General features: G+C 34.0%; 3 protein-coding genes across 3 annotated transcripts; 2 read left to right on the top strand and 1 right to left on the bottom strand.

The window, feature by feature from the left end:
- Positions 1 to 1,649: 1,649 nt before the first annotated feature.
- On the bottom strand, positions 1,650 to 2,937 carry LOC140886475 (xyloglucan endotransglucosylase/hydrolase protein 24-like). Its single transcript, XM_073293061.1, has 3 exons — positions 2,573 to 2,937; positions 2,291 to 2,484; positions 1,650 to 2,190 (listed from the first exon to the last, which is right to left on the bottom strand). The coding sequence occupies exons 1-3, from the start codon at positions 2,879 to 2,881 to the stop codon at positions 1,806 to 1,808; spliced, it is 888 nt and encodes a 295-aa protein (XP_073149162.1). The 5' UTR covers positions 2,882 to 2,937; the 3' UTR covers positions 1,650 to 1,805.
- Positions 2,938 to 6,675: 3,738 nt separating this feature from the next.
- On the top strand, positions 6,676 to 8,311 carry LOC140893016 (uncharacterized). Its single transcript, XM_073302092.1, has 3 exons — positions 6,676 to 6,931; positions 7,222 to 7,606; positions 7,808 to 8,311. Exons 1-3 carry the CDS (start codon positions 6,778 to 6,780, stop codon positions 8,136 to 8,138), a joined length of 870 nt encoding a protein of 289 aa, XP_073158193.1. The 5' UTR covers positions 6,676 to 6,777; the 3' UTR covers positions 8,139 to 8,311.
- A 3,490-nt stretch (positions 8,312 to 11,801) lies between these two features.
- Positions 11,802 to 13,938, top strand: LOC140890820 (trifunctional UDP-glucose 4,6-dehydratase/UDP-4-keto-6-deoxy-D-glucose 3,5-epimerase/UDP-4-keto-L-rhamnose-reductase RHM3-like). The gene is made up of 2 exons (XM_073298921.1): positions 11,802 to 11,996; positions 12,503 to 13,938. Exon 2 carries the CDS (start codon positions 12,534 to 12,536, stop codon positions 13,662 to 13,664), a length of 1,131 nt encoding a protein of 376 aa, XP_073155022.1. The 5' UTR covers positions 11,802 to 11,996; positions 12,503 to 12,533; the 3' UTR covers positions 13,665 to 13,938.
- Positions 13,939 to 14,131: the final 193 nt, after the last annotated feature.

The following is a 14,131-nucleotide window of genomic DNA, read 5'->3' as shown; positions in this document are numbered from 1 at the left end:
AGATTTTCCGCGATTTTCATTTGTTTTGCATCTTTAGCTGCTTAAAATTTATTATCCATCAAGTCCTGGTTTGGTTATCACCTGTACACTACAAGGTATGCAAGATGACTATTTTCAGCCAAATTATTGTTTGGGGCGAAAATTTTTCTACTCATTTTTATAGCCATTCTATATCATGGACCACTTCCTTCTATGCTATTGATCATGAAGCTATTAATTAATTAGTTACAATTTATCAAATATTTTGTACTTCAGTTTAAATCTAACCCCCTTTCTTATAAACACGATCTAACATGGAAATAATTGGTCGGAGCTTTTCAAATTTATAATCCTTGTTTTTAAAAAAATCCAATCACAACCTCACTTTTTCCCTCATTCCATCTTCTTTAATAAACAAAAAATTTTCATGTCTATTAATTTATTGTATTTTCAAATCTTAAGCACACGTATCCCTAAAAACACGTATGTGTAAAGGTGGAGTGTGCTCAAGATTTGAAAACACGAGCGTAAATATGTTGGAAAGTTAAAACACGTGGAATTAGTAAATATTTTTTTTTCAATAAGAGAATTTTGAGTCGGATTTTATGTTGGCGAAAGCGTATATAATTAATTACGTCTATGTGTAAAAATACGAACCGTTGAATGCATGATTTGAGTATTATCATATGTTAGGATCTAATCTACCGTTTTAGGTTATCACAAGTACCGTTAACTCAATTGATGCACCGGCGATGGCCCATGGAGTACATTAAAGGCGTGTTAAAGTTTTCTTTAATGAAGCATTCATTACGAGAGTTCCATTTACATAAACCTTTTAAATAAAATATGTAATTGATTATGCAAGATAAAATTACTCCACAATTCATTTATATCCAAGAAAAATTGTTCATATGATAAAACAGATACGGTAAAGTCGGGTCCTTATATGTGACCTGTTTTGATTTTGAAATATCTATGCCCATTCCTACTCATATCCGTTGCACCAAACCTATGACCTATCTAATAATTATATTTATATTTTATAGTATTATTTTAAGGTTAAATCTCCGATTTTTGTATCTTATTTCTAGTAGAAACATGAGGTCTTGAAAAAAAATTCTCCTTCTATTTTCCGTACGATTTGTTAGCGTGAATATTTCAATTGAAAACAAATACTCTCCCATCTCATTCATATACATGAGTGTGAGTTTTCACACATTTTAAGAAAGTGTTTGAGAAAATAAATTTTAGAAAGCAAGACTCTATTTTACTCCTATTAAATAAAATTTTAATACAATAAAATAATTGTATAAGTAATTAATTTAGAAAGATAAATTGGTAAAAAAAATAGAAAAAATAACATTAAATATGAAAATTGGACTATACAATTTGGGCATGATGAAAAAGAAAATATAACTTAAATAAGTGAAACACATGCAGTATGTGAAATTTATATATATATATATATATATATATATATATGTATATATATATATATATATATATGTTGTTTTCGAAATAGATATACACCCAAAATCTTGAACAAATACACCGCATAAATAATCTCGCTGTAAACTCCCAAAACATCCTGTTTATAAAATTTGAGGTGCTATGCTATTGTATATATTAATATGATATTAATTGAAAAAAGAAAAGAAGTGTCAAGATAATAAGAGTAAAAAAAGATGTATATTTCATATCAATCATCGCTTCATTATTCGAACATATATATCACCACGAATATGACAACTGAACAAAAGAATTTTACTAAAAAGAATGAAAGAATTGGTGGTCGGTAAAAAAAATCACAGAATTGTCAAAAGCATTCAAAATCTGGAGCGCTTGCATTCAGCAGGGATTCCCTGAGGGAACCTCTTAGAATCAGCGCAGTAATTGTAGATCATAAACTTCTGCTGAACCCATCGCAGCCTGTTTCTGCCCCTGCTATCCAGTTCCTGAGTCCTCCACGCAAGCTGGTTCCCGTTCAAAGAATCACCGAGGGGTTTCGAAGAAGATTCGATGTTGAAATTCCGGTAAGCGGCGACGAACGGAGCTCTGCTCCAATCCGTCTTCACCCGCCCGCCTTGCGTCGCCCAGTCGTCGGCGTTCCAGAGGCTGCAGTACACTCTCATGGGCTGGCTTTTGGGGAAGGGAGTTCCGATGGCTTCGTTGTTGTTGAATACTCTGATCGGGCTATTGTCCACCAAGAATCTGAAATCATCAACATGAATGAATTAAATTAATTAAATAGACCATGATCATTTCATTCAAATTCAAAAAGATTGTAGCTTTGATATATATATATACATACATGATGCGTTGAGGATTCCAGACGATGGAGTAAGTGTGGAATGCTGCGGTGGGGTCGAACCAGAGACGAAACTGCTGCTCTTTGTCTCCTTTACCCTGAGCGTAAACATTGGTGTGCAGTGTGTATGGCTCCCCGGAAGAATTTCCCAGGAACTCGAAATCGATCTCATCGTGTCCTGCCCCTTGAGATGACAACTAAAAAGACCCAAGCTTTATTAATTTTCTTGGCTGAAAAAGGAAGGTTGGTTGATTATTTCAACAACAAATTAATTAAAAGGCTTACGAAGAAAGTGGTGACAGTTCCAGCGGAATTTCCAGGGACAAGCTTGAGTTGGGTATCGAATCTCCCATACAAGTAGTCGTTCCTGGACTGGAAACCGGATCCCGAATACTGGTCTAGCGACAGAGTCAATGCCCGGCCACCTTCAAGAATCTTGCCACGGCCTTGTCCCCAAGTGATTTCAGCGTCTCGGTTGAAATCAGCGCAAGTACTGGAGAGGAAACAAGCCATCAAAATGGTGAGCAGAAGCATTGGTGAGCTTGAGTACTTCAGGGCCCTGCTGGAATCAAGAAACCTCATTGCTGCAGCCATATCAGCTTATTTATTAATTCCTTGAAAGAAAACGTAGGAATATATGGAGAAAGATGAATGGCTTGCGAAACCAATGATTTTATATAGAGAAGAGAAGACTGCATGGGATTGGTGACAGCTGTGTTTGAGTTTGCAGAAAATGAAAGAAAACAAAGGGTGGGTGTGTGATGTGAGGTATCCTGTGAAATCGAGCTGGAGTTTACGCGTTGGAGCCACCAAATGGGTTTTAAGATTCAAACAGCTATTTAGTTAGGTTCTTAACGAAGCTTCTTTCATTAAGGAGCAATACAAATACCATACCATGAGTCGTGTTAGGTCCATTACAAAAAAAAAAAAAAATTAAAAGTGATATAATTAGATTTTAGGATATTTTTATAATTTATCAGATAACATGTAATTTTTGGGTGGGTGTATTCAAAGTGGGAGATTTAATTACTTTCATAGAGTCTGGTGGAGTTTAAAAGTCAATACGTATTCAATCTAGATTTTTATAAACTCTACGAAAATCCAGAGGTATCCAAAATAGACTTCCGTAGAGTTTTTAAAAGTCATGTGGTATTCAACATTAACTTTTAAAAACTTCATAAAAGTCTAGAGGTATTCAAATTTTCAATGGATTTTTAATGACTCCATTAAAGTCATTGAAGTACAAACATAAAAACATAATGTACAATGCTAAAATGTCAAGATTTATCTTTGATTCATCCTCAAGATTTGAATGAACTTCTAATTATTCATTTATTCTCTCTCCTATTTCAAATAATATTTCTACATATTTCTATCTTTTCTAATTCAAATCACATTTCTATAAACACATTTTCTCTTCAAAATTTTCTAGTTTTTAGCCGATTTAAAAAATATTTTGTAAATTGTTGATTAATTAATTTTTATAATTTGAAATTCAAAATTTTTTAAAAAAAAATTTCAATTTTTTGAATTTTGCCGGTTGGAATTTTGGAATTTTTTTAATACATAAATTATACAACTAATTTTAATATTAATGACATTAAATGATACCACAGAAAACTAAATATATTATGATAGGTAAATATATTATTTTCGCCATGATACTATAATTTTAAAATTTTTGTATTTGTTTGTAGATATTTAACTATCGATATTTTCAACGCCGTTCAAGTTATAAAATCTATTAAACATATGTCTATAAAATTCTGCCAAAAACTCTGCAGAAATCCATAGAATTCTGTTTACAATTCTATGTCATTCTATAAAAATCAATAAAAATCTGTCAAAATCCATAAAAGTCAGTCATTTTAAAAGTCACTGAAAGTCATTAGAATTTTGAATTGAATACACCCCAACACTCGGAATTTTCCAACTATTATATTATACTTTATAAATGTTTACATCAGATAATAAAGTTCTCATTTTTGTTCTTGTTACGGTTTTGGAATCTATTATATGGCACTTGATAGTTCATTTTTCTAACTTTATTTTGACGTGTGTTGTGTTACATTAGTACTTTCGATGAGTTATAATCCTAAAAATTGGAAGATACAAAAATAAGACTGAAATATGATAACGTAAAAAACTAAAATTATGAAGAAATAAATACATGACCTAAAACGTAATTTTATTTTAGTTATGGAAAAAATAAATTATCACATCAATTTAAATCAATTTTAATTATGTGTATTGATTTTAGTTATTTATTTATTTCAGCGTTTTGATATTTAACGCACTGATTTGATAACAAAAGAATTAAAGACATTGGATAATTGGGCCACTGGAAAGCCCGGTCTGGCCCGAGGAATCCCAACCCAGAATAATCTGGACCGGGATTTTTTACCCTTTCAGTTGGCCCAACTAATGTTATCTGATAATTAAATATATAATAACTAAATCTTCTTAAATTTTGCACTTGTTTTATAGTTCCATCAAATTTATTCTCGGACATATACATCTTAATATTATTTTAACTTTTTATCAATCACATTTTTAATAGACTTCCTGCACAAATATACATAATACATGTATCGAATGAAAATTGAAAACGGTTCTCCAAAGAGTATTCCAACTTGTAAATTAGATTGGACAAGTCGACATACTTATCTGAGAAGACATTGACAAAGAAATCGAACTCATTAACAATAATCAAACACTCGTCTATTTCACCATATGGGAGATTTCTTGTGATAGGAAATTTGCGTTAATTGGACGTGAATTTGGAATTTGAATACTTATCCAATGTGTTTAGATGATTTTTAAAACGATGGGATTTAAATTATTTAGCTCCAATTTCGAGTTGTTTTTCAGAGCTATGGAGAATATATATTATTACATGGGGTTATTTAAAATTCAGTCTAAAAAATTATTTGTCAAAATCAAACCATTTAGTTCAAAGAGAGGCTCTGTTTTCGAGCACAAAAATAATAATAAAGCAGAAGAAGTAATCGACAAAGTTGAAAGCGAACTCAGGGACGTTTCTCATTTACTTCAAGAATTAAATGCACCACTAATCATTCTTAATATTTATATTTACCAACATTTCAGTCTTTTCCCTGCCCATTAAATGCAGGCAACTTTTAGTTTAGTTTAGGGGGTAACCAAGAAAGCTACAATTTTCGCTTTTTTAAATGACAATGAACATGGTTTGTTTTTCTTCATAAACTTGGACATGTGAAAGGTGTAAATGAACCAAATGGATTATACCGTAAGATTTATATGATATTTTGTTTTCAAAACCAAAACACGATTTCTAATATTTCTATAGGTAAACGACCTAGGTCCCATCAAGTGGGTCGGTATCATGCTACCAAACAAGATGCTTCGAATTTAGGAGGGAAGCACTGTAACCTATGTTTACTTTTCACAGAAACCCTCATTAATTGCCAAATGCATAGATTAATTAGAGCCTGTTGTGAATTATGACAGGTGGAGAATATCAAGAAAGTTGAGATTTAGCTTAGCTCTCCTTACACTCCTACAGTCCTACTTGCTTCTTAAATATAATTCTTATGTTCAAAATTGAAAACTGGAACCACATAGAGGTGATCAATTCTTACCTCTGAAATTGGGGAGCCGGTTAGGATGCCAAACGTAATGATTTGCATTGGGTCAAGTCGGGTTTGGATACTCGATTTTTGAAGTCAATACTAGATCATGTGGGTTCTTTGTAAAAATTCGAGAGATCAAGTCCTTATTTAGAAGATTCGAATGTAATTATTTGCATCGGGTACATACTCATATTGCCCATTAAAAATCGTCCACTCCTACACTATATTGTCTTTCTTCAAACCAGATTATTTACATGTTTTGGGCATGTGCCCATTAACCATATTTTTCTTTAACATGTCCTGTCATATGCTATAGTCACAATTTTCCAAGAGTATTACCATATACACTTCCATTTACAAGTATCTTAACACAAACGTCGGATCCATGAAAATTGATGTTCAATCTCAATTCCGCCAAATCTAAAGATACAATCTCCTGATTTAATCCATGCATCACCTAAAGCACCATGTTGCTAGCTAGATAGAAATGTTACTTCAATACAAATAAATAAAGAGAGAGATTCAAATCTTCCCGTGCATTTGATGCTCGATCATATGTTACATGAATATATGAAATGTTAACATGCAAATATCTTATATAAGACTTAAAAGTTCATTCACATCGTATGTGAAAATGGGTGAGTATCACCCAATATGATGCAACATGCACTGTGAAAATACAGTACTGCACCTTCTTGTGAGAGTTAAATGATGGTTTAAATGCACCTGCAGCACATACCTACTAACCACACAAACTTATTTACCTGTTTATGTGTACCTTAATTACTAGTCTTTATATACTCTGCTTCCTCTTGGATTCATCCTCAGTATATCTCTGAATAGCTTCACCTTCTTCCTACATAACTTTCTTCCTGAAATATGGATTCCAGAATGGGAAGAATGAGAGACAAGCCGGCGGCACCGCTGCCTCTGTGGGCTGCTGCTGTTGCTCTACTGCTTTCCCAAAACTTGGTCATCCCTGTCATGTCATTTGAGGATCAGAAAAGCTACTATGCTCCAACTCCTCCAACAGGCAATTCTCTTTTCTTTTGTTTTGTTGCATGTGTGTATAATATATATGTGCCCTCATTCATGCATATATATATCGGTGTTTGTGGGTTCATTCTTGCTAAGGACAATTAAAAACTGTGAATCAAAAAAGACAATTACATCGCTTTATGCATGCTATGGAATAGTACTGATGAAAATAAAACATTTGATATGTTTTGAGATGAAACTATATTATGTATTTGAATGGTGGTCTTTAGTTGGCAAGCAACCCCTCAGCTGAATTCTTGGCTTTTCTTTTTGCACATGGTTCAGGAGGTGGGCATGCAGCACCAACACCTTCTCACGGAGGCGGCGGACGCACGCCACCCGTCAACTGCGGTAATCCTCCAGGCGGTGGACCTCTCCCCACCACCCCATCTCCTCCAGCCGGGGGTGCTGGTGGCGGCGGATATTACAACCCCCCTCCAACTTCAATCCCAACCCCAACTACTCCTCCGGCCGGAGGTGCTGGTGGCGTGACTTACAACCCCCCTCCAACGTCAATCCCTCTCCCAACTACTCCGGCTACTCCAACACTACCCATTGGAAGTCCTCCGACCATCCCGATTATCGGCCCCGGAGTTCCGACCATTCCAGGCATCACCGTTCCATCACCTCCATTTTCTCTCACGCCTGTCTCGCCACCTTTTACTTGCATGTAAGTCTCCATCAGCCTTTTATACTTCTTTCTCCCAATGTCAACTTCTTCAATGTCTTTACATATAAAAAAATTTCATATCACATTATCAAATCTCGCTCTTGATTCAAGATTTTAGCATCCCTTCTCCTTCATTCACACAGTTACTAACTTACTTTGGCTGCTTTCAAACAATCTGTTTTTTTTACACGTGAATTGCAGCTACTGGAGCACTAACCCTGCATTGATATGGGGTTTGCTTGGTTGGCTTGGAACAGTTGGCAGCGCATTCGGAGCGCCCGGTTTACCAGGAATCGGTGCTAACATGAACTTGCTAGAAGCTCTTTCAAACACTCGTAAGGATGGCTTTGGAGAGCTTTACAGACAAGGGACAGCTGCTTTTCTAAACTCCGCAGCTGACACGAGGTTTCCTTACACAACCACACAGGTCAGGAACAGTTTTGTGGCCGCGCTTGGCTCGAACAAGGCTGCAGCAACTCAGGCACGGCTCTTCAAGATTGCTAATGAGGGTAAAGCCAAGAAAAGAGCCTGAAAATTAGTGATCTAATTATGTTGTGGATTGGTGTTGTCTTATATTCAGCTCTGTTCTCGCTGTTTCCGAAATCACAACGTTGTTTTGTCCTTAGAATGGTGTTTTTAAGCTCAGTTTACCTTTAGTATTGTAACCAAAATCAAGACAGATGCCAACCTAATCCTTTCTTATCATCTTATGTCACTACCTTAATCATTCTATTTCATTCATTACTTGTTTCAAATATTTACCATCTTTTTTTAGAGTAATTGATCTAGAAGACCGCAAAAGATTTAAGAGACAACCAAATAAAAATCTAGATGAGATGAAATTTAAGAGAATATATATATATTTACCAAATGGAAGGGAAAACAGAAAACTCTGCCCTGAAGGAAATGAGAAGAGATGCAAAATACCAGATGCTAGACTCAGAAAGAGTAGAAAAGGAAGGTCAAAATTCAAAATTTATTGATGTTTTTGCTGTATGGCTCCAAAATACAATTTCATCATACTCTCACATGCCTACTATATCTTCAAGAGATCATTTCATCACAATCCAGAAACCATCGTGTTCACCCGAGGGTTTTTCGAATTCAAACTCAAACACCGTTATCTTTCCAGGAAGAAAGAAAGAGCAGTAGTAAATTCTTAACTGCAGGGGATCGGAGGTTGAATATTTATGTAGAATTAAAAAGTTAAAACACATCAAGGAAATATTTCAAAGTTATGCCCAACTTCTGTAATCCTCAAATCTCACTCCCCAGTAGCCTATCCCAATTGCTTATAAGTTATAATCTGAAATGCTAAACTCAATACAATAGTTTAATTATTTATACATTATAGATGGATTAAAAAGATTCTAAATAAATTTAAAATTCATCCTAACTACCATGAATTACCATATAATTAATGTAGATTTGATGTTTGTGATGCTACTTTTTTAAACAACAAAAATGCATTTAAAATCTATTGATTTGAAATACTTTCGTCCAAGCGGAGCCTTGGATTATTTCGAATTCACAAAACATGAGCATTACATCCCATAAACACATAAAACTGATCCTTTTCACTTCACAACAGAACTAATAGTGGAAAATAAAGGTTTTCCCCTACAACGTAAACAAATTAACCATCAAGGAATACCATATTTTGCAATCTTGGAAGCTGTGGGTAATTATTAATCCACAGGTGAAATTTACTTACCAACATCACAACTTTACAAGCTGCGATTTCGATGAATCATTCGCAGAAAATTAAATTGGACGTTGGAATCACCGATGAGCTTTCAAAAATCAGAAAAAAGGTGGAGCCTTTTTCGGTCCGGTCCGGTAAATTAGTGTTCAGTCCCTGAACCCAAACATAAATACATGCTCAGTCTCCTGTCACAAAAAAATTGTTTAAACTCTTTGGACCCACATATTTTTTCTCGGATGAAATTCGATACAAAACATTTAAAATATGGTAAGAATAAATGATATTCGGGCACTAAATGTTCAAGATTGGGTATAAAAAAAAAGATTTTGAGTATAAAACCTGAACATCTTTATTAATATGAACTTGCAACATATGTTTGAATACTCAAAAATCATATATTTGTATCATATCTAACACATTTGGTACTAAAAAATCATATATTAGTACCATATTTTCAATATTTTGTACCGATTTACATCCAAATAAGATAAATGTGTCATTAATATCAATATTTTTTATTACTCAAAGATCATTCATTTGTACCAAATGTAACACATTTGATACTCAAATATCATATATTAATACCGTATTTCTGATATTTTGTAAATATTTTCATCCAAAGAAGACAAATGTGTCATTAATATCAATATTTGTTTACATGTTTAAGTACTAAAAAATCATACAATTGTAGCAGATTTGAAACAGATGATACTCAAATATCATGTATTCGTATCATATTTTCAACGTTTTGTACCGAATTTCATCCGAAAAAAAATGTAAGGCCAAGGAGTTTAAACAATTTTTTTTTAACAGGAGACTGAGCATGTATTCATGTTTGATTTAGAGACCGACCACCAAATTAACACTTTCCTAATACCATAATTGACCTTAGTTTTAGTTTTAAAAAATACCTACAATAATACCAATAATTTGTTTCCAAATTTGACATTAAAAAAAGTCATTATCAAGAATTTTAATAACAAATTATATAATATGAGTAAGTCTTATGAGACGGATAAACCCGACCCATGTATACAATAAAAGTAATACCTTGAGCATAATTAAAAACTAATATTTTTTTATGGGTGACACAATTAAAAGATCCATCTCATAAATTTAACTGTAAACCGTCTCACAAAAGTTTTTATGTAATAATATGATTATGTTACATAGACAAAGTGTCGCACAAATACAATAACTAGTTTTTCATGTATACGGTAGCTAGTTTGAATTACAGTAGAATCATGTTCAGATCAATTTAAATAAATATCATATTCATTTAATTAGGTAGTTTTGATACACACATCTTTGTGTGTAAAATTTTCGTGTGCGACCACTAAAACCCACAATTGAGTTTTAGTGATTTCTATATAAAAGAAATGAAACACTAAAACCTACTGATGGGTTGTAGGGATCGCTCACGAAAATCCTACACACAAGGGTGCGTGATATCATAATTCTTCAGTTAGGTCTCACGATTTTATAGACTGTTCTTTCCAGTATTTTTATCTTCAAAAGATGTTAATTATATATTTAAAACAATAGTTATCTTATATTTTAATTATAAATGTCACACTTTTTCTAAATTTTTTTGATTAATCAAACTTTTAACTTTCGATAAGTTGAAAACATATATGATTCTCATAGGTATGATGACAAGGACGTAAAATTTCATCACTTTGTATATTCCTACATTATTAAAGTGCGTACAAAGTCATCGATCACATCAAAATTCCAACACTGTTTTATTCGGATTCGAATAATATTAATTCACAAATGCATGAATCCAGAGTTTTAGACGGTTATCGAATTGCTCCAAGATTTTTTTTAATCACCACAAAATTCTCGGTCGTTATCATAGGATGTACATTTGGTAAACCTTACATTAATCCAATAATTTGTAAATCATGTTAGTCAGATAAAGTGCATTTGGTAAACCTTATGTCAAACGATCGTTCGAAAAAAACGTTGATGGAGAATCGAAACCTTAACCACTTGTCACACGGAATGATCTCTTAGTCTAGTGACAAAAATGAGGTCCAAAACACATATAATTTTGGTTCAAATTACACGTCCATGTGTGTGAAGTAGATAGATTAAATAAGAAATTTCCCACTTTTAGTGTATATAAAAAATAGTTAGTCGATGACGTGTAGTTCATCTGATATCAAGATATCGAGTCGAAATTCAATTATGATAATCCTATCAAGTGGTCGGCTAGATTACAATCAACAAAAAGATTTGAAAATTAGGGTGCAAGCAATTAGAATTAGCAACATATTAAAATGCGATAAATTTATTAAACAATATGATATCAAAGATTCAAATTCAAACAAAATTTAAATTTATAAAATTTAAAAATATATTTGTAACGCCAGATAAAACGGAAAGCTGAGAAATGAACCAAATTGGGAGGTGCACGTGTTCGAATAAGAGAACGTTTCAAAGTGAGATTGTGGACCTATAAATATCCTTTTCAATATTTCTCGCGTCTCCTCCTTGGTCTTGCACTTCGATTCTGCGGTCTTTACGAATCGAAGAAGAATCGATCGGTCGGTATTTGCATTCCCTCTCTTTACAAGCTTTATGCGCGTAAGTACCACATTCCACGCAAGAAACGCAGCTCGAAATTGAAACCTTTTTATTCTTTCTCATTCGTGTGATTCAACGATCCTATTTTTTCTGGTAAGTTTCGATCGAACTCTTTGATTTCATCCATGCGTCTAATGGGTGATTTATTTTTTGTTGTTTTATGTTGTAATTGGGTGTGGATCCGTGACCCATTTGGAAATATTGCAGAAAGTTCGAGTCTTTATCGTGTTTTATTCTGAATATTTGCATTGAATCGCAATCATGAGATGCTGATTTGATGGTGTTTCCTTCTATTTTAATTTCTTTTCATTCGTGATGGGTTTGTTGCGATTATGGAAAATCATGATTTTACATGCGGGTTTTTTTTAGATGCGTTTTTTTTACAGTTCTTTCATCAATTTATAAGGATTTCAATTTAATAAATATCTCATTGTTCCCTTGTGTATGATGTAGTTTTTTTATTGATTGACTGTGATCAGCAGTTCTTGTCATTTTAATTTTTCCATCGCTGAAATTTGGGGAGTGGTTGATATTTTGCTATTGATTACTGTAATTTCTGTGTGTATATCTAAGAAGTTTTCGCCGTTTTTTTCCAAAAGATTGAAGGGCCATTCTGGATTTAGTTTCTTTATGGCAAAATATAAGCCAAAGAATATCCTGATCACTGGAGCTGCTGGATTTATAGCGTCACATGTTGCAAATAGGCTAGTTCGGAATTACCTGGAGTACCGAATAATTGTTCTTGATAAGCTAGATTACTGTTCAAATTTAAAAAACCTTGACCCTTCCCGATCTTTTCCGAACTTTAAATTCGTAGAGGGAGATGTTTGTAGTCCTGACCTTGTGAAGTATATACTCGACACAGAGAACATTGACACAATTATGCACTTTGCGGCGCAAACGCATGTAGATAACTCATTTGGCAATAGTTTTGAGTTTATCAAGAACAATGTTTATGGTACTTGTGTACTTCTTGAGGCTTGCAAAGTTTTCGGGAAAATTAAGAGATTTGTCCATGTGAGCACTGATGAGGTCTATGGGGAGACGGATGAAAATGCCGCTGTGGGTAACCACGAGGCTTCGCAGCTCCTCCCAACAAATCCTTATTCTGCATCTAAAGCGGGGGCTGAAATGCTTGTTATGGCATATGGAAGATCATATGATTTACCGGTTATAATCACTAGAGGAAACAACGTATATGGTCCCCACCAATTTCCTGAGAAGTTGGTCCCAAAATTTATTCTCTTAGCTATGAATGGAAAACCCCTTCCAATTCACGGGGATGGATCCAATGTTAGAAGTTATCTTTACTGTGAAGATGTTGCCGAGGCTTTTGAGATAGTTCTTCACAGGGGTGAAGTGGGACATGTTTATAATGTTGGGACGGACGAGGAAAAGAGAGTTCTTGATGTGGCAACAGATATTTGTCGACTGTTTTCGTTAGATCCTTCCCAAACGATAAAGTTTGTGGAGAATAGGCCTTTTAATGATCAAAGATACTTCTTGGACACTCAAAAGCTGAAAAAGTTGGGATGGTCGGAGCGAACTAAATGGGAAAACGGTCTGAGGAAAACTATGGAGTGGTATTTAAGAAATTTTGACTGGTGGGGTGACGTTTCTGCAGCATTACTCTCTCATCCAAGAATGCTTTCGTGCCATATCATAGAGAAAGATCATCCCAATGCAGGGGGGAATTCTGATCAAGATCGAATGGGATGTGATGAGGAAGAACCTATAAGCGTACCCAAAAGTCGCCTTTGAAATGATATTGTGATTAAGCAAACGTAGATATATATAAATACAAACAGGGTGCAAGAGAATAATTCTTGACTGCTCTCTCCTTTTGTATACTGATGATTCATTTCCTCCTTGCTGCTGGAGCGACGTAAATCTATTTAGTTTGTGGATTCGTCCCCTCGAAAGGATTTTACTTAACCTATGTACGTGTATATCTCCTAATTGATTGTATTGTTTAATGATTTTGCACAATTGTTATAACTATCGATTTGTAGTGGAAAATATACCCTTCTACTTATTTGGCTATCAAAAAGTCTCAGTTGTAGTACAGAAACATTATTTTAATGCATCTTGCTATTATAGGCAGGTAAAGTCAGTTCAGCTTCCTGGCAGAACATATTCTAAACTAAATAGTATTAGCAAATGCACTTGTGATTATTCTAAACTAAGTAGTATTAGCGAATGCACTTGTGATTTACTAATCTCCCAAA

This window comes from Henckelia pumila, chromosome 3 (genome assembly GCF_033568475.1).
Source record: "Henckelia pumila isolate YLH828 chromosome 3, ASM3356847v2, whole genome shotgun sequence".
NCBI lineage: Eukaryota > Viridiplantae > Streptophyta > Magnoliopsida > Lamiales > Gesneriaceae > Henckelia > Henckelia pumila.
This window is presented reverse-complemented; position numbering and strand designations above follow the sequence as displayed.

Bases quoted from the DNA above. Each gene is read 5' to 3' on its own strand.
- LOC140886475 (XM_073293061.1), bottom strand. From the start codon at position 2,881: ATGGCTGCAGCAATGAGGTTTCTTGATTCCAGCAGGGCCCTGAAGTAC. The intron at 2,485-2,572 runs GTAAGCCTTTTA...GGGTCTTTTTAG, and splicing joins GAACTGTCACCACTTTCTTC to TTGTCATCTCAAGGGGCAGG. The intron at 2,191-2,290 runs GTATGTATATAT...TGATGATTTCAG, and splicing joins TGGAATCCTCAACGCATCAT to ATTCTTGGTGGACAATAGCC.
- LOC140893016 (XM_073302092.1), top strand. From the start codon at position 6,778: ATGGATTCCAGAATGGGAAGAATGAGAGACAAGCCGGCGGCACCGCTG. The intron at 6,932-7,221 runs GCAATTCTCTTT...CACATGGTTCAG, and splicing joins TGCTCCAACTCCTCCAACAG to GAGGTGGGCATGCAGCACCA. The intron at 7,607-7,807 runs GTAAGTCTCCAT...CGTGAATTGCAG, and splicing joins TCGCCACCTTTTACTTGCAT to CTACTGGAGCACTAACCCTG.
- LOC140890820 (XM_073298921.1), top strand. From the start codon at position 12,534: ATGGCAAAATATAAGCCAAAGAATATCCTGATCACTGGAGCTGCTGGA.